This window comes from Halictus rubicundus, unplaced genomic scaffold, assembly GCF_050948215.1.
Source record: "Halictus rubicundus isolate RS-2024b unplaced genomic scaffold, iyHalRubi1_principal scaffold0295, whole genome shotgun sequence".
NCBI lineage: Eukaryota > Metazoa > Arthropoda > Insecta > Hymenoptera > Halictidae > Halictus > Halictus rubicundus.
The window spans coordinates 226,441-254,304 of NW_027488836.1; the positions used below are offsets into that span (position 1 = coordinate 226,441).

General features: G+C 36.1%; 1 protein-coding gene across 1 annotated transcript; it reads left to right on the top strand.

Annotated features, from left to right (window-relative positions):
* Positions 1-320: 320 nt before the first annotated feature.
* Positions 321-9,580, top strand: LOC143364147 (uncharacterized). Its single transcript, XM_076804644.1, has 4 exons — positions 321-348; positions 3,191-3,396; positions 6,363-6,639; positions 9,298-9,580. Exons 1-4 carry the CDS (start codon positions 321-323, stop codon positions 9,576-9,578), a joined length of 792 nt encoding a protein of 263 aa, XP_076660759.1. The 3' UTR covers positions 9,579-9,580.
* The last annotated feature ends 18,284 nt before the right edge of the window (positions 9,581-27,864 follow it).

Consider the following 27,864-nt stretch of genomic DNA (forward strand, 5'->3'; position numbering starts at 1 on the left):
TCGTAAGGGCCTCCTTCCTTCGCATTTTCATTTTCGCGAAATGTTAAATGTCATTTATATATATATTTTTTTTTTCTAAACCGGCTACAATGCGCCGCACAGACAAATTTTTGATTTTTATGAAAAAAAAAATTGTTTTTGAATAGCCTAATATTAAATTTTTTTTCGGAGATACACGCCTGGGAAATAACCTTTTTTCTCCTGGGAATTCATCAGTTTTCAGAGCAATAGTTATGTAATTACTCCGCCTATAATTGAATACTTAGGGGTCTATAAGTTATATGGGTTATTACAAATAGCTTAAACTATTAACTGGCAAAATGAATTTTTCACAAATGTTGTTTAACAGTAAGTAATATAGACTAACCGGAAGCCACGTTGCGTTGCGCTCATTTTTCATTTATGCAGGAATACAAAAAATCCTTTAAGAGAAATCGATGTGACACTAATCATTTTGGCAAGGTGTAATACTGATCTAACTTTGAGACCCTTGGGTGCAATGTAAGTTTAAAAATCAACTTTCAGAATTTCCAAGAATGAATCGCGCGGAAGTTACGATTATTTAATGTTTCAGGTGAAATTTTTTAAGGATATATCATAAATAATATAGGAAAATCTGAAATAGTTAATTAGAATTAATTTTTTAAATAAAAAATTTAATAATAATTTTTTTACGTTAAATAAACAAAGTTTTCGTTCACTGGACCACTGTCGCAAAATTGCAACAAAAACGGAAAAACGAAAGAAGAGAAGTGAAAAAAATATGTAAAAATAAACTATAATAAATAAATAATAATAAATTAACGATAGATAATAATAAGAGGGACTAACGGCACTCCATTTGAAGGCGTTGCCTAGTTATGCATTTTGATTGTCTCACTGGTCAATAAAAGAAATGATAATCGCATCTTGAAATCACTGTAATAATGATCGTTGTTTCAGTGATAAGTAACTTTTTGTAATTAATATTTGTTGTTAATTTATTATCATTCATTTATTACAATTCATTTTATATATATTAAAGATAATTAATTTTTATCTAACGGTTCTGTCATTCTCTTCCCTCCACTTTTCTCCCGTTGTTCCTTCCATGTTCATTGATCCCTCAAAATCAAATCAGATTCTGATAGTGTATTTAATTTGCATTTTTGGTCATAAATATCATTGTCATTATTAGACCAAAAACGCGTGACCAAAAACACAGTAGAATAAAAGTATTGAAATGTTTTTTTATAAATTCATATACAGGATGTCTCACCTAACTCGAACATCTAAAGTATCTCGCTTGTTTTTTATGACAGAAAAAATTGCAGAGGAAAACACATTAGTTGGTTCAGAGGGGCAAATATTATAATAGGCAAAAAAATTGTTGAAGGTTATATTTTTTGAGATTTCAAGGTCATCGATGTTTTTTTAAATGGAATTATATATTTTTATTATCGCTATATGATAGCCAAGGTCAAGACGAATTCAACGACCTGTAATATTATCACCTCCGCGTGAACCTTGAGTTTGTTATCACCAACGATTATACACCACACATTTACACTCCATAGACGCTGGTGTACAACTTGTCGAAGTAATTTCGGGTTTTCAATGCACCAATAATGCATATTATGTGTATTCAGTTGTCCATGGTTAGAAAAAGTAGCTTCGTCAGTAAAGAGAACGTCATAAAAGAAATGTTCATTTCTTTGTATTTGCTGCAATGTCCATATACAAAAAGCAACACGATTCTCAAAGTCATTGCCACCAAGCTCCTGATGTAAGGAAATATGGTATGGATGAAAATGACGTTGCAATATTCGGGACACACTTGCTTTGCAAATGCCTAAGAACGTCCAATTTTTCGACAACTTGTAGTAGGATCAATATTGACTGTAGCCAATACAAAAGTTTCGGCACCTTCTCCAGTAGCAGGCTTTGCTCGTCTTCTGTTTAGTGGTTTAACACTCCCTGTTCTACAAAACAATTGAACAATGCGGTCAAAACTTTGTCGAGGACGATGATTTCTCTCAGGGTATCTTTCTGCGTACAGTTGAGATGATTGTACTGAGTTACTTTTAGCCTCACCCATAAACTAAAATCATCTCTATCTTTTCTGCATCACTGTACACTATCGTTTCAGAGAAGTAACGTTATCTTTCACAATCAAATAAATCCCGAAGAATTTCTTAAACGTACTGATATCAGTCATCATAAGGAGAAGAATTTGTATCAGTGTTTACAATTTATTGTAAGCGTGTTTACAGTCAATAGTCAAAGTTCAAGAACATTTCGTGAAACCCTAGGGGACATGTCATCGTTGTTTCACTATTTAGGTCAAGTGTCCTACTTTTATGAATTTTTCGTACTCGACGTCACGTGAAGGTGATAATATTACAGGTCGTTGGATTCGTCTTGACCTCGGATATCATATAGCGATACTAAAAATATATCATTCCATTGAAAAAAACTTCGATGATCTTGAAATCTCAAAAAATATAACCTTGAACACATTTTGTTGCTTATCGTAATATTTGTCCCCCTGAAGCAACTAATGTTTTCCGTTGACATTTTTTTCTATCATAAAAAACAAGCGAGATATTTTAGATGCTCGAGTTATGTAAAACACCCTGTATAAAAACGTGCATGAACTTTTCAATCTGTATAGTTTACACTTTACTAAGTTTCAATTTATAATATTTTCGAGAAAAACCGTGTCTTCAGTTTTCCACCCACTACATCATGCACCACATCTGAGAAAAATGATTGATGGGTTATAAAAGCATCAGCATTATCCACGGTTTATTGTTATACGATTTCTTTTTACGAAAATATAATAGTTTAAATATCGACAACTTATCGAAAATTGGAAATTTACTGTTCAATTATGCCTTCTGGTACCGCTGTACTTTGAAACTGAAAAAAACGCTTTAAGAATTTAGACCTGAAGTATCTCTTTTAAAAAATTCAACGCTTGAAAGGCTACCAGATAATTGATATTTTAAGGGTTAAAGACGTGAAAGGCGTTTCGACTCTTTAATAAACTGATGAAGTTCATTGAAAACTTAAAAAGTTTCACTTTGGAAGCTACTCAAGCTTCACTTGAATAAAAACACACTTTCCATTCAGTGTGTACTTACTTGGGAAACCTAACGTAATTTCGGCAATACTTACCCTATCTAAATACTTAATGATCTTTCTCCAGGTTGCGGTAGCATAACGCCGAAATCCACGTGGGGTAAAATCGCGACCATGGGTTACGCCAGCCTCGGGATCCCGTTGACTGTGGTTTACCTATCGAGCGCCGGAGGTCTGTTATCCAGATGTGCCAGAGGTGTCTTTACACATGCTCTTTGCTGCTGCCTTTGTTCGAATTGCGGCTATTGTTGCTACGATGAAAGAAGAATGGAGGTGAGCGAAGAAACATTAATTGATAGAATATTTCTCGTAAAATGTCAAATGAAACACATCTATACTACAGGTACAATTAACTATTACATTGTCCCGAATCTAAACTCTGGAAGTTCCATATTATTCGAATTCAAACGAGTATTGATTAAAGATTTTTTACTTTTCATACATATACAATACATATATTGCTCTTTGCTTTGTTGCTCTCTTACAATTAACAATGTCTTGATAGGTGGAAGTCATTTGTATCCCAAATAGATACAGATTTTGCATGAACTCTGCACTCGTACAGGAACGAAAGGACAAGGAAATATATTTGCTGTTTATAAATGAATATATTACAATTTAAAGATTATTAGAAATTATTGGAAGTTTTAGTAAAACAATGTGATAACCTATTAATTTTAGAGGAATTCAAAACGATCGTGAAAAAAAAGAAAATAGTGGAGAGTCTTGCACACGTAAATTCCTTAGGCATATGTATATACAGTCAGTCAAAAAAGTCTCCGTACACCGTACAAGAATTTATTTAAAGTTGCATAATTTTAAAGGAAATGGTAATAAATAAATAATTCTTTCGTTATTATATTCAGAAATATAACATTAATTATTAGTGCAAACTAAAAGATGTTACATGCATTTGTTAACAAATAAACGAACGAAAATGACGAGCATAACAAAAATGAGGTCAAAAAAGTCTCCGTACAGAGACTGTGAGCGTGTAAATTTATTTCCTTTGTTAACGGTTCAGCTGAATGTTTACAAATAACTCTCAAGGAAACACTCTATGGTCAAGTATAATTTAGTTGCTTGGCTGTTAGCAAGAATAAAAGACGTTTTCGCGAAAAAATTTCTCCGAAATGGAAGTACCACTTGCGACCAAAGATTTAATTATAAAATTAAGAGAAGATTCATTATCCATTAGAAAAATAGGTCAAATAGTAAAAAGGACACATTCTTCGGTACAATATATTCTTGAGAAATACGCAAAAACTAAATCTATTCAAAGTTTACAACGTACAGGTCGACCACAAAAATTAGATACTAATCATAAACGTGCAATCCTACGAACAATTCGTTGTGATCCACAAACGAGTGCACCAATATTGGCCAGTATGATAGAAAATGACTATAATATAAAAGTAGTGTCTGAAACTATTCGAAATGTTATGAGAAAAGCTGGATACAATAGTCGTACAGCCAGGAGAACACCGTTCGTAAGTAAAGTTAATAAAAGAAAACGTTTTGAATTTGCAAAGGCACACGTTAATAAGGATCAAAGCTTTTGGAATAATGTTATATTTAGTGATGAATGTAAATTCACTATTTTTACTTCGGAGGGAAATGTTAAAGTGTGGAGAAAACCAAATGAACAGATGAAACTCAAAAAACTCCCATCGTTTAAATAAGGAGGCGGCAGCGTGATGGTGTGGGGGTGTATGAGTGTAGCAGGGGTGGGAAATTTAGTCTTTATTGACGGTATAATGGATCAGCATGAATATTTGAACATTTTGAAAGAAAATTTAAAAAACAGTGCCAGAAAATTACATCTTGAAGAGTCGTTTATCTTCCAGCAGGATAACGACCCTAAGCACATGGCTAAGAAAGTAAAGGAATGGGTATTATACAATGTCCCGAAACAGCTGCATACACCTCCACAATCTCCCGACATTAATGCAATCGAACATTTGTGGGGAGAAATAAAAAGAAATTTGAAAAAATACACAATAAAAAACAAGGAAGACCTAAAATCTAATATATTGTTGGAATGGGAAAATATTCAGCCAAGTACAATACAAAAATTAGTTCAAACAATGCCAAAGAGGATGCAAGAAATTATAAAATTAAAAGGCGGCCCAACTGATCACTAATTAACAAATTATGAATAATAGTGTTACATGTACAGAGACTTTTTTGACCTCGTTTTCGTTGAGTTTTACTTTTTCCTTTGTTTATTTGTTAACAAATAAATGTAATATAGCTTTTTTGCACTGTTAATAAATGTTACGTTTGTGAACATAATAACGCAAGAATTATTTATTTATTACCATTTCCTTTAAAATTGTGCAACATTAAATAAATTCTTGTACGGTGTACGGAGACTTTTTTGACTGACTGTAGGTACTGATGCATGAAAAGATGTATGATGTTCAATCCTCATGAGACCGAAAAGCGATACATTTCTCTTGCACGGTAAAATATGAATATCTTCACTATTATACAGAGTGAATGTAAACTGTGGTACAGCAGGAAAGTGGAGTTATATTTCTCAGAGGAACAATAACTGATAAGTAGAGCAAATGAGAGATTAAATATTTTAAAATACATGAAATACAACACTTATTATTTACGTAATGTTAAAAAGGTACCTACATCATATTCATACATATATTATTTTGATCAATATACATATATACAGGGTCCCCCCGTTAAGTTATGTCACCATTTTTTAGGCATTTCCGATAGTGCAATTAAAAAATGTTTTTAGACAAAAGTTTGTCAATACTTGGCGAGTTACACGTCCGCATATTCTTAAATCTAAAAAAATGCTGTTTACGTAAAAAAGTAAAGGTCACCTTGACTTTTTTAAATGGCACCACACGTTTTGGACATAATAGAATTGTTGCTGACGTCGAGATGAAAGAGATGACGTCGTAAATGAAAATATTTTCCATATTGAAAAACTGAATAATGATAATAATAGAAGCATAGAAGAATTTGTTCGATCGAAATTTCACGAAACAATCCTCAAGTATAACCCTTCCTTTGGCGTCTCTAGATGTATGTAATCCTCGAATAATTTGTGTATTTTTTTATTTGCAAATCCGTGTACACAAAGTTTATCTTTCCATGTTGATCTTGATAAGATCAATTTGGAAAGGAATATTGCAAAACAGTGCGGGAAAGTGAAGGCACTTTCTTGGTAGATCGATCTTAAAATTGCTTTTAAATTGACATGGGCCCAGGAGAAGGAGAGACGAATGAGGAAGAAAAGGCAGCAGGAAGAAGTGGCTCAGCAGCAACAGCAATTGCAGTTACAGGAGCCCTTTTATGTCCGCGCAAATGCGTCAACGTTCACGAGCACAGTGGCCAGCCCAAAGGACGAAGTGTCGAGTCTTGGCTCCGGTGACAGGCCAAACGTTACTATACTCGCACCAATCAGCATTTGTCTCGGTGCAATACTGTGCTACATTGTGGCAGGCGCTTTTACTCTGCACAAGTTGGACGACTGGTCCTTTGTGGGTACGTTGCAAAAGAGAATCCCGATTTTTCCCGAACGAAACGCATTGCCTCAAAAGGGATATATAGTCAACGATATGCATCAGAAAATGTCAAAAATTATTTAACGTGCCTTACCTACCACGGAAGTGAATTTCTAATTTTCATAGAGATTAGTATATTCCAATTAAAAACGATTACCTGATGAAATATTTACTGATTTACTGATTGAATGCGGACGATAAAGAATTCAGATAGCATCGGTTCGGATAATCGAGCTTATGCTACATCGTCAATTAAACAAATAAATATGATCCAAATCGTATTAAGTTTGGCCTCTTTATGTTCAGAAAAATGTCACAAATATAGTGGTGAAAATCTCATGAAAAAATAAGTAAAACCAATAAAGTTTTGTCATTACATTAGTAATGTCTCAACGATCATGTCATACTATCGTGGGAAAATTTTTCTCTCCCATATATTTATAGGGACATTACACTGTGGTCCTTTATTTTAATAGCAATATTGTGTGTTGAAAATCAGTAACAAAAAGAGTCCAATTTTTCCAAAATTGAGATTTTGATACCTGTAAAATGTTTCTAGAAAATGAGGCCAAACTTTTTTAGAAAAATCCCAAAATTAACTTATTTTTGGAAGAAATTTTTTCAGCAGAACTATTATACTTTTTACATTACGATTTTGCGCACACATTTATGGGTATTTGAAGTACATAAATTGTTTTTTTTTTTTAATCAAAAACAATAAAAATGACGAGTTATATACATTTTTATGAAGTATGTTTTAGAAAATATTTGTTGAGCGTTGCCATGATTCTGGTCCTTTTGCTTCTGTTGGTTGAAAACCAAAAAATGATGAATTATATTTAATCAGTACACATAAATGTGACTAAGTCCGAATCAAAATAAATTGAAAATCTTGATTATTTACAAAATGGAGGAATTTTCAATTTTGATTTTTGTAATATTTCTCCGCGTTTAATATCATTATTTAATGTGTAACTATTAAGAGCCAAGACTCCGTAATTCACAATGAGGTAGAGTGACTACGTTACCGACAAAATTAGGCGGAACATGATTTTACGTGTCTCAACTTTTCGTCCTTATATGAGAATATTTTTCACTGGGGAAGGGCTCACTCTAAAGAGGAGTGTTCAATCTAACGCTCTGGTCATGAACGGACGAAACTATGCAGATATTTGGCAATATAAATATTAGAAGTAGACCAAAAACCGCACAATGTACATGCCGTGCAATCCAAGCATTTTTATGCCATTGGATTAGTTTTCTGGAGGAAATCGAGAGTAGCGCACGCTAGAAAATATCTCCAGAAACAAATTGAGCTATTTTTTGTCTTGATTCTCTGCGAAATAAAGCCAAAAACTTGAAACACGTTTCTGGCGTCAGAATTCATAATACATATCGATAATGCAGAGCAAAACATGTGACAACGACCCGTCGGATCAAACCAAAACGGATCTTAAGTCTGTGTCTGAAGACTGTGAACGGAAATTATACAGCAGTTACCGACCTGCTGACTCTGAAAAAGTCACGTGTGGCGGACCCCTTGGAGAAGGGTTCATCGGACCCAGGTAGGAGCGTCGTTTGCAGGCTGGGACCTTGGACGCACTTGGTCGCCAGGCCCAAGCTCTTCCCGAGCGCACACTTAGTCGCCGGAAGTCTTTTCCTACCTGGGGTGCACATTTGGCGACCAGGTTCGGGGTTTTTCCTTGGCGTGCACATTTGGCCGCCAACCCTTGACTTTCGCCAGGACACGGATGTTCGGTGCAAGGACACGAACTTTCTCCAAGGGGCACGTACAGGAAGCGACATCCCCACTCCAGAAGTTTCCTTGTTCGAAGGAAATTTCTGGAGGCGCGGGGGACTAGATATAAGCACGGATTCTGACGGATGAAGAGGTCAGTCTGTAAGGTCAGTTAGTTCAGGTCAGTCTGTAAGGTCAGTTAGTTCAGGTCAGTCTGTAAGGTCAGTTAGTTCAGGTCAGTCTGTAAGGTCAGTTAGTTCAGGTCAGTCTGTAAGGTCAGTTAGTTCAGGTCAGTCTGTAAGGTCAGTTGTTTCATTGTTATTTCATTTGTTGTTGCTTGTTACGTCGTTAAGTTTTTGTTGTTCATTTAATAAATGTTTATTGGTATATTGGGTGAATTCTCTATTTAACATCCAAACCACGACACATACCAAACACGTGACTACCCTTCGCCCTTAATGATATAAACATTTGTGTATTTAGACGATTTATCTGAAATGAATATTCGATAGAATTGAATTGAATTGTATTTTTAATATATTCAGTTGTAATATTAATAATGTACAATTATTGAGATTGTACCGATGCATCTATGAGAATTTGTTCAACAAACTTATTTCTTTGGGCATATATTATTGTAATAATGGCTCAAAATTTAATAGATAAATTCTTGCTATTTTTATAAAGTATTGTAAAGTATCCCATTTTAACGCTTCGTAATCCTAATGTTAAGGATTAAAGAAAATGGATTCTTCGAAAGTTCAAAACCAAAATACCCCCTTAAATCTAGAATCGGAAGGCACTTGGATTGAAGAACCGATAGATTTTCATTTAAGATTACGCCAGCAATGAAAGGGTTATATTGTGCATTTAACCGTCTTGTTTCTTATTTGATCGCAGATGCAAGCTACTTCTGCTTCATGAGCATGAGCACGATTGGGTTCGGCGATATGGTTCCCGGTTCCTACCCCCGTCAGAATCTTTACGAGTCGAGGAACGTAACCATTTGGTTTTGCTCCTGCTACATAATGTCTGGGATCGCAATCACCGCGATGTGCTTCAACATCCTCCATGATGAGATCGTCCATAGGCTCAGCCATCAGGTGGAAAAACCGGAGCCGATCAAAGCCAGTCCAAGTGTGGACGAGCTGTCAACGGATCCTTTCGCGTTGACCTCGTGACAATTTCCGTCTGGCAACCTGTGCCACAGGAACGGCAACGACGAGAACGACATATGCGGAACAGATCCACCTACCAGTCTGTTCGCCCACGAGAACGAAATCAATATCTTAAAGGACTGTTTCAATCAGGTAGACGTCACTAGAGACTGCAAGCCGATTCTGAAGCTCGAGGATCACGTGCCGTCGATTCCTAGTGTTTACATGTTGCCGAAAGTTGACGAAGAGACCGAGGAGAATACGGAGATGTAAAACTTTACACTTCTTGTAGTCCGAACAAGTATGCTTGATCTAGGCAACAATGTGAAAAGTAACCCGGCGGATATAGATGAAACGCAAGATATATGTATGTTAAAAATAGAGTAATACTCGTTCTATTATAACGATATAACGTGTGCACGCGCGTGCTTCAGCGTATAGCGAAAGGTCGTTCGATAAAGTTCATCGTTCGTGTTGATCGCAAGAACAATTTTTTTCAATCGTCTTTCCGACTGAATCTTCTCGGGAAGAGAAATACTCCTTCTAGACCAGTGCCGGGCACGTTTGCTTCAATTCAGGCAAAATCGTCCCCACCATAGCCCGCCCACTATCCCCTTCCAGTGAGCGCCGTTACCGTGGGGCAACGAAAACGCGAGACACCAGCGAACGCGACGAAAGCGTGCGCTGCACGGAGGACCGATTGATGGGGGAAGCAAGCGTTCGAGGGGCCCCAAACGTGCCCAGCACTATTCTAGAGAATCAAGGAATCCATTGTTTTTAAACACTCATTTAAATAACAGATATTTAACTAGCGTTGTCGTGCAGAGTTATTTTCGACTGTACATTAACTGCTCCGAAGAAATAATTCCGAGCGAAACGCAAAATACAAGCAATGTATTCGCATTGCACACGAGAAACACAGAGATTTCAAAGAAAGTACGTCAGTGCAATGTCGGTTCCGAGATTAACATAAAAGTGCTTCTTTATCCCAGTCAATTTCAATCTTGTCGCTCTTATCGAATACAATGTTTCACAATTACAAACTAACATCAAACTTTTTTTACAATTACTTTTCAACTTTTTTGTTACGATAAGAAAAGGGGTGATTCCACATTTAAAAAATAAGTGGGAAATGTAGAATGAAATTATGTCATATTCTGTTGAATAGGTATCATGTGACAGGTCTGTTCACGACCGACCGATTCTACTCTCTGCAAATGCTAGGCGCGCGGACTTTACGGGTTTTCAAAGACAATTTTCTCGAATACAAAGCCTCGTGTGAACAAATTTTATTCTACATTTTCGACTTATTTTATTACGTAGAATCGCCCCCTTTTCAGTTGTACCACCAATTACACCGATCAATTGGTATATCGAAAACATATAGCAGCCAAGTTCATTTGTTTCAGTCAACCAATCGAAATGGCGATATCCGTGTAAACCGAGCTCAAGCTTAAGCATATAGAGCTAGTATACTCATCGGCACCATGTTTGATAAGTCCGGTAATGGTACCGTAGAAGTTCTAGCAGCAAGTAGGATGTCTTGAAGGTGCACGAAGTGTATCCTAAATGTTCCACGAATTTCGAGAACTGTCTACAAACGTTTCTACGTTAATTCAAGATTGCTCTTAACGAACTTTGTTACTGTACATCAGTTTTGAAAATGAATGACGACATGAGAAATCAAATGAAATATTTTCTAACTGCTGATATAAAAGTGATATAACAATATCGCTGATATAACAATATCGAACGATTTTCTTTTTAATGTGAGTTCAGCAGCTGCATAGTTGTTTCTATTCGGCACTCGGAAATGACATACCAACTTACATTGAAACGGACTCAATGTTTTTACATTACATCCCTACACAGATAAACCTTGTAACTCCATATTTAAACATTCGCAAAATAAAAACATTCTTACTTGTAATATAACTGTATTAATTTCTGTGTCTAGTCCGTGAGATGGAACGTTTCTATGTAATAAAATACGTGTATGCATGCGTATACACATGTACCAGTGTTTCTCATGTTCTACGCATTAAACGATTGTTCACGTACAAACGATTTGATTGAAATATTCTCCACCACTGCCGTAAACAAAAACTGTTACCTGTACGAATTTTAACGTATAAGCGCTGATAAATCTAATACCGTAACGGATGAATTTTCTACGAGGAAGGGAATTCGGTAAGCTTTTATACCCGTAATCTGTAAAAGTTCAATTTTTCAAGGAAACTTTAACTTTTGTACATATCTACCATTATTATCGATTTTTACTCGAAAGTTTTTATATTCTATAATACTTTTAACAAATTGTTTGTAGTATAAGTTCGCAGGTTGCCCACAATACCGTGATCGATAATCAAATAACAATTATGAGAATGGAATCGATCACTCCTAGTATAAATATTCCACCGAGCCAACGACTAGACGCAGAAATTATCTGTGACAAATGAAATCACATTCCACTACTGTGCTCAAGAACAATAACTAAAGTACTGTTACAAGATAAGCACTAATCTTTAAGAGTGTTGCGTATGAAACTACCCATATTGTTTAATATTGATATTTGTCATAGACTATGAGATTATGGAGTGCGTAATGTATAGTCTGTTACAGTTAGCTGTAAAATACTGTTGTCCTCGTCGAGTACAATGCAGATCGCATAAATTGCAGAACTTTTTTTTGCTAAATTATAACAATGCAATTGTTTTCCTTCCTTCTCCTTGCCGGTAACTTTTAAAATATTACTTTTACAAATCGAAGAATATTCGATTAATTTCTGATATTTTAGCTACGAGGAAATCCAATAAAAACACAGTGCACCACGTAATACAAACAGTAATTTCATCAACATTTTACTTATAATCAATCAATCTTATGACACACGGCAAAATTATTGAGGTAATATGTGCTCAACGTTCTGGCATTTTCCTACTAACAAGCAAACTTTTTAGTCATCCAAAATTCATACTACAATAGATTGCTAAGATTACCTTGATGACGGTAACATAGTATGGTAAAATGCGCTACGTCACTTAAACTACGCCAAACTTAAATACCAGAGCTATGTATGTTGCACGATTAATCTGCAAAAGGAGAGTTAATTCTAACGAGCCTACAATAAAGGATAAACGATTATTCTGCAATCCTGAAAATAGTGTGTGTGGCATCTGCTCGGTACGTCCGACGAAAAAACCTAGTGTGTAGTGGTGACTTAGAAGTGACCTTTTTCTGTTTCTTGTAACATATCATAAGATGTAAGCGAATGAAATGCTGAGATCTTTTCGCATTGGAAAGGAGGAGAAGAAGAAACAAGTGACCGATAAAACAATCGACACAGTCCCAATCTTTGGATCGCCTAGCATCGGGCCATTGGTTTCGACTGTGCAGCAAAATTGGCAAGCGAATTTCGTACGGCGGCGTCTAATAACAATCGATATTAGCTTGAGCAGTTGCTAGAGTTATCGTTATCACTCCGTTGGTGATTCGATGGAGGATCACGGACGGTAACCAAGCCAAACTTTACTTTGGTACTTGCACCAGCCCATCCAGCCACCGATTCAACCCAGCTAACCGAGCAAACTTCCTCACACTCATTCGATATCATTGTGAAAGACCATACGCGCGTTTCTAGGTGCCGACATTTCGACAATTTATAAGTGTGAGTCACAATTATACTACCTCTGTCGGAAAGTATTCCACCGAATAAATCGAGCATCTCTTCTAAACATTATTCACATACAAAATCTCAATGCTAATGAAATGGCCATCTTTAGTAAAAATAAAACGTTAATTTAGAAATATGTTTTCCTTTTTCTCGGTGGTACGAAAAAATAATCGAAGCAATAAGGGTTAAAAGTGGTCTATATTTATCACATTGCTTACATCATTCTCTGTAACGTTCACATTCAAGTGAAACTGATTGTTTTCTTTGTATATGGCCGACTGTTCTTCTCTATTTCTTTAAACTACGAAAGGATCATTTTTCATTTCGAACAGGGTAAGGGACCCAATTACTGTGACGGTAAGAATTACTGTGCGCCTATATCAGTTATACTTATTTTTAAAGCATAATGAATATAAAAAAGATATATTACATTTTTTCCATTAAAATCAGTTGATATATACATATTTTTTAATATTCATTATGCTTTAAAAATACGTCTGATTAATGTAGGTACAGTAATTGAGTCTCTTACCGTATTCATTCAAATAATTGCTTCAGTTATCGCCTAATTAATGTAGGATTGAGACGGGTAATGGGCTAACAAATTGTTTAATAAAACAAAATTTTATTATATAATGTCCAGAAAATATGATCAACGTTACAATCAACCTCTCACGCTCGTGGTTCGGCGACAAAAGACCGCGAGGCCCGGCACCTCTGAGCATTTTATTTGTTTTTCCGAGTTCTCGAATTTTCCATGATCGTAACGGTCGCCATGCTTCTCGAAGCCTCCCATCGCAACGTTCCGAAACGTCGCATCGAGACACCTTCGAGAGGGAATGCTCGCGCTCCCACATTAATTTTGATTGGAACTACTCTACCAGGAGTAGTAATTTCCCTTTTAATCTCGTAACAGTGGAGACAACGAATCAGCGGACATATCGATGATTTCGTTAAGTTTAAAGATTTGTGACAGGCACACTTGTGAAACAATCTTAATCCTCATATAGTACATTCAGAGTCATTCTGAAACAGTTGTGGCCGTGTTTATTTATGTACTGATTCTTTATCCATTTATGCGATGATTAACATAATTTTATATAAATACAGTAAAAAAAGTACATGAACAAATTGTCAATATTTGGATTATTTTGTTTAAAAAAATAGTACAGCAATACATACACCTGGACTCATTTTAAAGCTCCAAGCCTCTACTTTCGCAGACCACCATTCATTTCTTTTTAGGATACTTGTGCATAATATGAGAGGTGAAAAACTGAGGACGAGTTTTTGGTCGAAAATGCTATACATTGAAAAGTCTGAAAAAGCATAAAAAATTTTGTTTTCTGAATGAATCGATTACAGATTTCAAGATTCAATCTTCCCTTTTATAACGACTGCTTCAAACTTAATTTACGATTTTCTTCTGACTCTTTTATAAAACAAAAATGAGTAACGAGTTTCATCGTGTGAGGATATTGTTCCTTATATTATTGCAAAGATGGCAATAGACCTTCCATTCGAATTTCTGTAAATCGGCTAGAAAAAAATCGTAAATCAAGGTTTAAGCATTCGTTGTAAAGAGGGAACTTCAATCTTTAAATCCACAGCGGTTTCAGTCGCGGGAACAATTTGTCAATGTTTTTTCAGACGTTTCAATTTGCAACATATTGGAGACCACAGATATTTTCAGTTTACCAGCGATTGTGACATACAAAGATATCTTAAATAAAAATGAACGGCGGATGGCAAAAGTAGAGGCTTCTATCTTTAAAATGAGTAGTCCAGCTAGATTGTTGCAATATTTTTTTAACGAAATTTGTTTAACGAACTTTATTTGTTTTCTATAGCAATCGGAACCATTCGTCTTTCGGATAAGGTGAAACTAAATCTAAGCTGAAGCAATTAAGATTACTCTTTTTAAGGACAACTTCGTCGAATTTGTTCGGTGAACCAAAATTCTTTCCTCAAAATAATTCAGAGTATCCAATAAAATTCTTGAAACTGCAGACGGTCCGGAAGTAAAGCGAGCATAGCTATCGAAGTAAACAGTAAAGGAAAGTTTATAGTACCAACGTACTCGTTTATACGTCGCATAAAATTTGATATCAGAACGTAAGGAATATGTTTTAGAAGCTTCGTTAAGTTATTTCAGTTTTAACGATAGGATTGATGGCGTACGCTTCTCTGCTGCTTCAAGACGTTATACGGTCTGACAACGGAACTTGTTTAAAAAAGTTGTAAAATTCTACTATTCAAACAAGTAATCTCCCTTTTTCAAATTGTTATAAATATGAAGTAAAAATTATTTTATGAAATTACATGTTCTGTTTAGAGAACGCTTTATCTGTTGATAAAATTTTTCATCTTAACATACTAGAATAAGGGAAGATGAAACACTGAAGATTAAATAATTACTAGACTGCGAAACTTTATTCAAAACGAACATGTTCTTCATCGATTATGAGAAGCAGGAATCGTATAAAATGTATTTCATCCCTTAATAATTTTGATACATTGAAAAAAACGTATCGATCCTCTTAGATTGTTCTAATCTTTTACTGTTTTATTTAACGCTCGGCCAATTTTTCGTAAATGCATAAAAATCCGCAGTCTAATAATTAAATTAAATTTATGAGCATATGCATCATTAAAAAGAATTAATGACGAATATCTTGAATTTCATACCTGCAGAGATGTAAGAAGTTTAGTTTTACAACAATTGTATTTCTAATTTGAATTTGCAAAATTGTCAACAAGTACCCATTGAGTCAAACGATATTTGGAATTGCCTTCTTAGATTGGCAAAAATTACGTTTAAAACTCTCTGCAAAAAAATGTTAATTTCGCTAAAAATATGTACACCCTTTGATCGTCTTGTAGTATAATTTCTGGTGTTGCAACACAATATGTAAATCCCGGAATTAGGCCACAATAAGAATTAAAATAAAATTATGAGGCATATATGTGTATTATTAAAACTAACTTCTTAAAATATTAGTTTGTTAACCCTTTCGGCAAGAATGCCGGATATATCCGGCATCCATCTGATGACCTGTGTGTACGAGCGTCGGATATATCCGGCATCCATGTGACAGCCTGTATACACGAGCGCCATCTATAATGGCGGATTTTATATAAATGCCTTTTAATATTAAAACTATAAACGCCACTTGTTAGAGGAAACATTGTTTAATTAAACACAGTTCTCATTTAACGTTTAGGAAAATCTTCATACAAAAGACAACTGACCACGCGCTATGTGTGCATTTTCGGAGCGGCGCACAGTGTGGACAAGCGGGATATACATATGTATCTCACTACACGTGCATATCACGATGTACGATAAATTCCTTTGGCAAATTGCATATTAGGAGGAAATTGATATTATTAATCATTGAGCAATCATTTAACAATCAATTTTATACATACATATTGTTAATTTTTTTTAATTCATTAATTTTATTGTGTAGCATGTATAGAAAATTCGAGACGGAAAAGTAAAACAAAACGCGGAACGACAAGCTTCTAGAAGTTTCGCGAAGGGAGTTTGTAGGCAATCACGCGGGGAAGCGACGCGAGGGGAGCGCTCGAAAAGTCGAATCACGCTTAACGACCGGGTGTTGATTTCACGTTCGCGGATAGCAACGAATTTATATAAATAGAGGGATCACGGAGGGACTCGGCCTATTTGCTATTCCGAGAGAGAGGACGAGGTAAGGACCACGGCCGCTCTTGGTTAGCATTAGCACCCCGGCAGGAGAGTACGGCGATAATACCTGGACGCCTTGTCGAGCGAGAGAGGACAGAGCATCTTCGGATCGGTTGCGAAAATACCACGGAACCTAGCTAGAGTATACGTGTGATGAGAGAAAGTTTGCATGATTGTGATTTATAATGCGAGCAATTGAATGAATTTATACATATACCTCACTTTCCTGTACCCCTGTTCCTAACCCAAAAATAAATTCTTTTATCCAGCATACCCTGATTAAATCCTTACTCATGGCTACAATTGTTAAATTTCATTTTTTGTGAATAATTACCATTACATGTACATTAAACTTGTATAAATTTTCAACGGTGGTTCTATTTATTAATTGCATATAAAACTTCAAATTAACATATAACAAAAACGGCAAAATACATCCTGAGATTCTTATTCGGATATATTACTTGTTATAGTTTTGTTTGCTTAGGATCTATTGTGGAAAATTTTTTAATTTTCTTTTTAAATATATTAGTTGTATTGTTAAATTTAATTTTCTGTTTCCAAACAAATTTGGATTTTTGTCGAAAATTTTGCCATTTATCCGCCACATTCACAGTGCGGAATTTACTTTTATAGAAAAATTCAATATTCGTGTATATCACGAATTATTATTAATAATCAAATAATAATCATTTTTACGCATTCTGAATTTGTTTTTAATATATGTTTTATTTTATGATCACATTTAAAGTACTGAGAATGAGTCGGATAGCGAGTAGCGATTTGTTAAGTTTGTTAATTTTGTTTACTACTATTATAATTTGTTTAAGTTTCTTATTATTAACTTTACGTATGGTTAATTTATTTATTTATTTATTTTAATTTTTTAGTTTTTATAAATACATTTTTTTCAATAAAAATTGTTAATTTCTTGTTAAACTTATTAATTATATTGGTAAATTTCATTTTCTGTGAAGAATTACCTTTATATATACATTAATGACCTTTAGAGAACTGCCCAAAAATAGGCCATTTGTCCGCAGTGTGCTTCGCTTCGTACAGCCGGAGTGTCACGGCGACAGAGCACTCGTACCGAAAGGGTTAATTGTTCGAATAGCATTGCTTAAGTATATTTTGTTACAACTTCGACATAGAAAACTGTAAGCCTTTTTAAAAAGATATCAGTCTGTTTCTTACTTCAATCGCCAAACAACTATGCATCTGATACTATTGTGGTTATGTTACCACAAAACAGAGTCAGTTTATTTAACAGGATAGTCTGTTTATTTAATCGCGTGTTCAATGTACAATGAGACCGACAGACAAAGTACGTAGACACGAAGCGCGAGAAGTGCAAGAGGTACAAGAAGTAGATTTTCTGGATTTCCTCCCTTTATATCCTGATCTTCCGAAAGGCGTTACCTTTCCGAAGATAGGAAGGCGGAGCTATGCTTCGCGGGGGTAGGAAATCCCGCATCTGTTGTTTATGGTCACTGGCAAAGGTGGTCGCCAAATGTTTGGAAAAAAGGTCTTGTCGGGACCGCGCGTGCCGCGCGGTCGGACAGGCCCAGCGGTACTCGGCTGGCAACGTTTATGATGGGGTAGTTAAATTTTCTACACCCGTAAAGTCATTCGGAAATAAAATAATTTCTGCCATCCTGCAAAAGTCAAGGTAGGTTTTATTACCTTAGACCCTAACATCTGCAGGCGGTCAACTCTAACATCTTGCGATGCGAATCTCGTACCGCTACACTATACTTCGATTATAACGGTGTCCCAAAAATGTTGTACTTCCTTGAAAGAGGTGATTCCCGAGGTCATTTGATGTAACTTTTTCTTGTGTGGAAATGTTTTCCGTGGCTTTGTTAAAGAATTATTAACGAAAAACACGTACCAATAAGAACGCGGTTACAGCGCCTCACGTTGAGTGTGGCGTTAGCATTGGCCGAGTTGTAATCTGTCCACTGTAGCCACGCTCTGATTGGTTCGTGTTTTTCGGTAATAACTCCTTAACAAAACCGCGGAGACGATTTTCTCAAAGGAAAAAGTCACTTCAAATGAGCTTGGAAATCACCCCTTACGGGGAAGTACAATATTATTGGGACACCCTGTATAACTAATAACAGTGTTCCTTTATAACACACGATCTATGTCCTTTTATCTTAGTCGGTTCCTCTCTAAATCAATATCGTTGATTAAACAAATATCTTTTTCCGTGATTTGGTTCTGTTAAAATTAGCGTAAATCTATATTCACTAACCTCTGCCTGACACACGTTCACAAACCTGAACTAACAATCCACAGCAGACCTACATAATTTTGGAACTACATTCGCAGTTTCAATAATATCTCCTCTCTCGGCTCAGTATTAAACTTTAATAATTCCCAAGTGGATAATCAATCTATTCTAATGTACTTGTGCTAAGTACTTTAGCTTGATATTGTGTACAGTGACGATAGCAACTCATTTGACTTTAAATATGCACATTATATTAATATATGAAATATCCCTATCAGTGTCGGTACACAAATTAACTATGTCGAGTCACTTGACACGAACATTGGAGCAGGTAGCGATAAAATTCTGTCTACAGTTTTCCAATCTGTAAACTTGTTATGCCTTGAGTATACCAATTTGCACAATGAAATTGAAACAAGATCACTCATTTTCAAATGTATACTGTTACGTTCCGAACAATTATTGTTTGGGGTTTCAAATCGTCGGTAACACCGTGGTTGATAATTCTAGTAATTGTGGGATTTCTCTAATTGACCACGGTGCGGCTTTTGATAATGATTCGTTTTAAGCAATAGTTATTATTTTTGTAACCATTTGGCTTTAACCGTCGGTGGCACTGTGATTGATAATTCTTAGGAATTGTGGGATCTCCCTAATTGATCACAGTGTTGCCTTTGACGATGTATAATATTTTAGTTTATTACGCGTTGAATGTATTTAAGTAACGAATACCCTTCTTGGAATCAACGCCGTCCGGAAACGTTTATAACTTAGATTTAGTATTTAGTTTAGGTATAGGCAGAGCTGACGGCGTCCCGTTCGTCACCTTGTTTATTGTTTCGCGTCCTCGCCAGTCGGGCCGTGGGCATTAAGCGGTTATCCCAACGGTCGAGGAGAGGCTAGTCGCGTGGTGTTGGGCGTGCGAACAAAGGGCTGTGCTCGGTAATTCTTTGCAATTGTGGGGTCACCCTAACTGAGCACACCGAGCGTTCGGCGCGGGTATAGTGACCGTCCTAGGTCCTTTTTGTTTACCGTAGCTTCGCCGATCGACGACCGTTGGAGAAGAGTGCGTGAGCGAGAGGAATGTTGTGCGTGAGTGGGAAGTATGCGTAACGCGCGTGATTGGGCTGTCGAACTAAGACCCAAATCTAATTGGTTAGGCGCGAAGGGAGGGGAGCCGGCCAGCGGGCCGAGCTAGCCGAAACCTAGCGAAGGATTGTGCTTCTTCGATGTACAAGCGCGAGGTGCGTGTCGATAGAGCCGTAAACTCGTTAAGACAGAGTTCGTTCAGGGTTTTCTTTGTATCGCCCGGGCGAAAGTCTGAGTTTCCGTTAATTAGTTATAGTTTCTTTTATTCTATTAGTCTTGCCGAGCCCGTGTGCTCGTAGTTGTTAAGTTCCAGTTTTAATATTGTATTTTTATTCGTAAAGTCTTAGTTTCCGCGCTGGTCTCTCTTTTGAGCGTTTGTAACGGTTTTCTCTTGTCTTCTAGTTACAGGTTGTATACCGAGAATTATTCTTAGTTCAGCGTTTCAATTGCGTTGTTTTGTTGTTACGAGAGGCTGTGATTTTGGTGAGCTATTTTGTTATCCGTTTATATTGTTATCATTTGTTATTTTTACTTGTCTTTTGAGAATATACATTTGTTACTGCGTGGTCACTCGATTAGTTGTGTCGATCCATAATATTCCTATCGAACCCGCGTTTCTTTAAATCCGGACAGCTTGTAGATCCCGCGCTCTCGGGTTAGATCGTGCTTTCTTCCGAGAGACCGCGTAGCCGTCACAGATTTTGGTGTCAGAAGTGGGATGCTGTTTAAAATTTTTCGCCATTATAAGAAACGGAAAATTCTGAAGAATATCTCGTTACAAATCCTGATTTTTCTTTATGAGATATTCTCGAAAGAGGATCTCTTTTAAAATTTCATTTACAAAGTTTTATTCCAAAATTTAGCTTAACATTAAATTCGTAACAGAATTTAGTATCGGAAATTAGTTTATTACAATTCGTTGTACAACCCCGTTTCTTGGAAATTTTTCTCTATACATTTTTATATAGAATTTCAAAATTTGCCCTTTGATTAGATATTATTCGTTACTGAATGAAAATTAGAGTTGGAATCTTATGGATTGATTATGATATTTTATCTTATTGACCGCAGTATTTTTTTTTTATTTTTTTTTTTTATGAAATATTTTCAATAATTTCTTTGAGATACTAGTCGAGTGAATATGTATATATATATGTAGCTGTATGATTTAATAATCTATTTAATTCTTATTATTTATTTATTTATTGATCTATCGATTCATTTATTCATTTAATTAATTGTTTATTTATTTATTCATTCATTGATTTACTTATTCTTGTATATTTTCTTTTCTTTCTTTTTTCCTGAGTATATACACATATTTCTGAACTTATATTATGTTAATTGTTAAAATTGTTTTGCAAAAGTTCCAATAATTTTGGGTTCGAAAGATTGATTTGTTTTATTTATTGACAATCATTGATATTTTATGATTATATTATTTATTGTACTATTTATTATATTATTTATTTTGCTATTTATTATATTATTTATTTTGCTATTTATTATATTATTTATTGTGTTATTTATTTATCGATTATTGTGTTATTTATTTTATATTTATTGTGCTATTTATGATATTATCTATTGTTTTATCTGAGAATTTTATCATTACTGACTGTGCATTATCTTGGTAAAAATGCCGAATCCAGTATCTAACCCGGCATTAAAATCGAAATATTTTAATGATGCTGCGTCTGAGGCGATGGCTGAGACTCTCGCGTTGCAACAAGCAACCGCGTTGATACCGTATTTTGACGGAAGTAACATTTCAATTTCGGATTTTCTGATAGATATTCAAAATGCCGCGTTTTGCCTTCCGCAAACCTGTGAGAAAATGTTTATTCGCGCGGTGATTTCAAAATTGCGAGGGGAAGCTCGAGACTGTATATACGACCTATCGTTTGATTCAATTGACAATTTAATTAAACATTTAAAAAGACGTTTTTCTCAGGACAAATCACACGAATATTATCAGCAAGAGATATCAAAAATTCGTATGAAAAAGCATGAATCGGTGTATAGTTTTTACGATAGATTAAAAATCTTAATCGGTAAATTCCATAGTTCGATCAAGGATAAATACGTAGACGAGGCAGATAGCATAGTCGTTTATGCGAAAGCGACCGCGTTAAATTCGTTTATCCGCGGTTTGCCCGATGAGCTCGCGAGAGCGGTGGCTCAGAGAGATCCATCTACGTTAGAGAGCGCGCTAGAAATTGCTCTAAGAGTAGAAGATCAAATGAGTACGGGATTGATACCGTCTTACGATAATCGAAGGCGTATTGATCACTCGGAAAGTTATCCTCCGCGCGAGTCACGTAGAGACAACTATAGGGAATTTCGGAACTACCCGCTTTATCGAGATCATCGGTCAAGATCGCCGAGTCCGCGAAGTTTTTCACCACTTAGATCGCAAAATTACCGATATAATGATTTCGGATATTCAAAATTTCGTGAACCAGTAAATTCACACTGTCATTGTACGTGTAGAATTCCGCCGTGTTGTTCGTCCTATCGTACAGATGATAAACAAAATTGGTATTCAGAACGACCTCGAAATGACTATCGGTATAGAGATAATAGTAGATTCCAAACCCGGCAACAGTCACCTCAACCTTCAACTTCAAAACATTCAGATCAAACACATTACCAACCGACAATAGCTAGGTCTCGTTCACCTTCACCACATAACGTTCGTTTTCAAACACACAATAGTCAGAATTTAAACTCACAAACGACTCGCCGTGTCGACGCGACGGAGAGTCCAGCTTTAGGAACACAGCGTCAACCGTTAGTAAAAACATTAGAGAAGAACAGCCGGTAAATACAATAGAAATTAAACGTGATGCCCCAATAATAAAAATAATTTCACCAGATCTACGCACGGGAGCAGCACACTTTCTAATCGACACCGGTGCAGAAATAAACATTATAAAGTTAAATTCATTAAATGAGGAATTACGTGTGTCAATTGACGAATCGGTTATAATGTCGGGAATAACTACCGAAAAGGTAAAGACGATAGGTACAGTCATGGTCAAGTTGCGAAATAGACCGGTGAAATTTCATGTAGTAGGGAAAACATTTCCACTACAATGCGATGGTATACTAGGTAGAGAATACCTTCGTAATGAACAAGCAGAAATTTCATTTACAAATAATACGATTGTAACCATGAGCGACCCAATTCGACCGATTCCATTTGTAGACGGAAACGCATTGGAAAATCCGAAACGTAAGAATTTAAAACCGCGTATATTAACAATAAAAGCTAGAAGTCGACAAGCGGTCGCCATAGACGTAGTAAATGAAAATCTGGAGGAAGGATATTTACCAAGATTGCAATGTAAGGATGGATTATATATTGGCGAAGCAGCCGTATCGGTCAACGATTGCGGCGTGTGCCATGTCCTAGCTATAAATTCTCTAGATGAAGACGTGCAAATAGAGATTCCACCTCAGGAATTGATTCCTTTCGAATTGCATAATTTTCCCGAAGAACAGGAATACTTCGAGACAGATTCAGATAAAGAAATGCCAGAAACCACTGACAGAGTCACAGAAATAGTGAATAGATTACATCTAGACCACTTAAGCGTAGAAGAAAAAGATCATGTAATAGATATCGTTGAAGAATTTCCTTATATTTTCCACCTACCTACTGATAAATTGCCTGTAACTTCTTGTATTAAACACCACATTCACACAACAGATGACATTCCTATTAACACTAGACAATACAGATTTCCAATAGTTCATAAACAAGAAATAGATAAACAAATTGCAAAAAGATTAGAAGACGGAATTATTAAGCCATCTAAATCACCATATAACTCTCCATTATGGATAGTTCCGAAAAAACCCGATTCAAAAGGCAATCCTAGATGGAGGATGGTGGTAGATTTTAGGAAATTAAATGAGAAAACGATAGGAGACGCTTATCCGTTACCAAATATTTCTGAGATTCTGGACCATTTGGGTCAAGCCCAATATTTTTCAACCTTCGATTTAGCCAGTGGTTTCCAGCAAATTGAAATGAATGAAAAAGATAGGCCTAAAACAGCCTTTACAACACCTAATGGGCATTACGAATTTGTGCGAATGCCCGAAGGCTTAAAAAATGCACCAGCAACCTTTCAAAGGTTAATGGATCAATTACTGAGAGGATTACAAGGAATCGAGGTATTCGTATATCTAGATGACATAGTCGTGTATGCGAAAAATTTAAAAGAACATGAGAAGAAAGTTAGACGTTTATTTTCGCGATTGGCAGATGCAAACCTAACACTACAGCCAGATAAATGCGAATTTTTGAAAACAGAAGTAGGTTATCTCGGGCATATCATTAGCAGAAAAGGCTTAAGGCCCGATCCAAAAAAGATAGTAGCCGTTAAACATTTTCCGCGTCCCAAAAACCCGAAAAATATTAAACAATTTTTGGGATTAGCCGGCTATTACCGTAGATTTATTAAAGATTTTGCAGCAAAGGCTAAACCGTTGACAGAACTATTAAAGAAAAATGCGAAATTCGTTTGGGGTAAACCACAGAAGGAAAGTTTTAAGAAACTACGCAAAGCATTATGCCAGAATCCGATTTTGCAATATCCAGATTTTCAAAAACCTTTCACATTGACAACTGACGCTTCGGATACAGCCATAGGCGCAGTCCTTAGCCAGGAAGTCAATGGGAACGATCTGCCAGTAGCATATTTATCTCGTACATTAACAAAACCAGAACAAAACTATTTTACTACTGAAAAAGAGTGTTTAGCTGTGTTATATGCAATTATCCATTTTAGACCTTATTTATATGGACGGAAGTTCACATTAGTTAGCGATCACGAGCCATTACGGTGGATAGATTCTATAAAGGACCCAGGACAGAGATTGGTTCGTTGGAGACTGAAATTGAGGGACTACGAATACGATTTTGTTCATAAAGCAGGGAAGTTAAACACCAATGCTGATGCATTATCCCGAAACCCAGTAGTAGTCAACGAATTAGTCTCATCTGATGGTTTTTCACTGTCGTCATCATCAGATATCGACGATGAAGGACCATCAGCTAAACGGGTACTTCCTTTAACAGAATCAACACCGGAAATAGGAAAGCGAGGCCGTGGTAGACCGAAAGGCTCTAAAACAACTAGAGTTAGGTTTAGAACTCCCGATCCAGAATCCATAGCAACAAGAACAAGATCTAAACAATCAGAAAATGCACAACAACAGATTGACTATGACAGCACTGATACGGACATATACAGTGACACGACAGACGACAGACTGACAGACACACCGATACTTCGACGACGTAGAAGTGTTTTGCCGGGTCTGGAGCCTAATTCAAAGCAATTGTGGGGTAACCCTAAGGCTTCAAGTCCGAATGACACCTCGTCGAGCGATGAGTCGGAATCAGAAGTAGACAACAATATTTCAATAGATTTGCCAGAAATACTAGACAGTGACGACACAGACGATACCTTTTTAACACCGAATAAAACACAACAAACACTTACAGATTACTCATCAGAAGATACAACCATTCTTGAACAAACACACAATCGCACACAGTCAGATAATGATGACATAGACAACCAGAGTTTATACAATAGATTAGGAAACCTAATACGTGGACCGAATTCTAAGGAGGGAGATACACGTATGGCCACACATTCATCTAACATTCAAATAAAAGAAACAATAGTACCAGAACCAGCTTTACCACAGTTCAATAGTAAAAACATTAGCAACACCCGAGAAAATTTGACATACAGACCAGGAAATTATGTGCATTTTATTTCAACAGATTGTAAATTGGCTACACCATTAAATAGACTATTGGTAGATCTAGGAATATTAAACACGGAGTTCCTTAAAAGTAATAGATTAAAAATAGGTCAGATTCTGGTTAGCAAAAAAGGAAAGCACGTGATATTCAGCGTAGTAATTAAAAAGAATTATTTTGACGAACCAACAATAGAAAACTTGGAGATAGCATTAGAAAACTTAAAACATAAACTGTCACAGTTAAATTTAAATTCATTCCGGATATCGCAAACGGATGAAATGCTAGGGAAAGTACCGCAAAACAAGTTAAAGCGCATATTAGCAGATATTTTAGACGAAAGCGAAATAACAGCAACCATTTGTCAGGGAAACATCCAAATACCACCTAAGGAATATAGGGAACAAATAATGACTGAAATGCATTCGAGCCTAATAGGAGGACACAAGGGTGTCACTAAAACCTACAATAGAATTAGGGAGAGATTTTATTGGCCGAACATGCGCGAAGAAATAAAACGATTTATTCGTTCGTGCGATAGTTGCCAAAATAAAAAGTTGGTCCGTTCCAAAATACGCGAGCCCATGTTGATAACGGATACTTCCGCAGAGCCGTTTGAGAGGGTAGCGTTGGATACAGTAGGACCATTACCAACAACTCCCAATGGAAATAGGCATATATTAACAATGCAAGATAATTTAACAAAATACTGTATAGCAGTTCCCGTTCCTGACATTAGAGCTAAGACAATCGCGCACGCTTTAACGAACCATTTGATATTACAATATGGTACTCCTAGAGCAATATTGACAGACAGAGGAACAAGTTTTCTGAATAAGGTTATTCAAAAATTGACGAGGATTTTCAAAATCCGACATTTTATGACGTCTGGTTATAGACCACAAACGAATGGAGCATTAGAGAGAAGTCATATAGTATTAACAGAATATATTAGCCACTATGTAGATAAATATGACGATTGGGATAGGCTAGTACCGTTTGCAATGTTTTCGTACAACACTTCGGTACATGAAGCGACCAATTTCACACCTTATGAATTAGTGTTTGGGAAGGTTGCTCGTTGTCCGAGTTCGTTCCCAGAGGACGAAAGACTGCCTACATATAATACTTATCTTTCTGATCTAATTGTTCGATTAAACGAGATGCATACAATAGCGGCAAAGAATCAGAATGAAGCCAAAGAAAGATCTAAAGGTTACTACGATAAGAAGGCGCGACCGTTCCGTGGGAAAGTAGGGGACATGGTACGCGTCATAATCGAACCGCGAGCTGGAAAATTCAGCGATCGTTATCGGGGACCATATAAAATTGTTGGAATTTTAGCAAAAAACAATGTTATTTTAGAAGACGATAACGGAAAGCAATTTACCAAACACATAGATAAATTAAAGTTATAAACTGATTAACGCTGAAAGAGAGAAACACGTTAATGTTTAAAGATCTATTATTGTTCACTTTTCAAATTTTAACGAATGAGACGCATTAACGCAGCCGGCGCTTGTGCAACGATGGGCCCGACTGGCGAATTGCGTTAGCATTTTAAGCAAACATTAATAATTATTGTAATAAGTTACAGACCAACTTAGGTTAAGCTACATCCTCGGATGGGTACAACCAATTGTAAGGTTAAATAAACCAGACTGTGGACATAACTGACGTGCGACATAAACAACTACTCATTGCGATGCGATGTGGATGCGAACCGCTGCCATTTGGCGCGAGGAAACATTATTATTTATATGTTGTGTTGTCTCCTATAGTATTTACACGTACTTACACCAACATTGT

Coding starts and splice junctions, on each gene's coding strand:
- LOC143364147 (XM_076804644.1), top strand. CDS start 321: ATGAATTTTTCACAAATGTTGTTTAACA. Junction 349..3,190: donor TTCACAAATGTTGTTTAACA/GTAAGTAATATA, acceptor ATCTTTCTCCAG/GTTGCGGTAGCATAACGCCG. Junction 3,397..6,362: donor ACGATGAAAGAAGAATGGAG/GTGAGCGAAGAA, acceptor ACATGGGCCCAG/GAGAAGGAGAGACGAATGAG.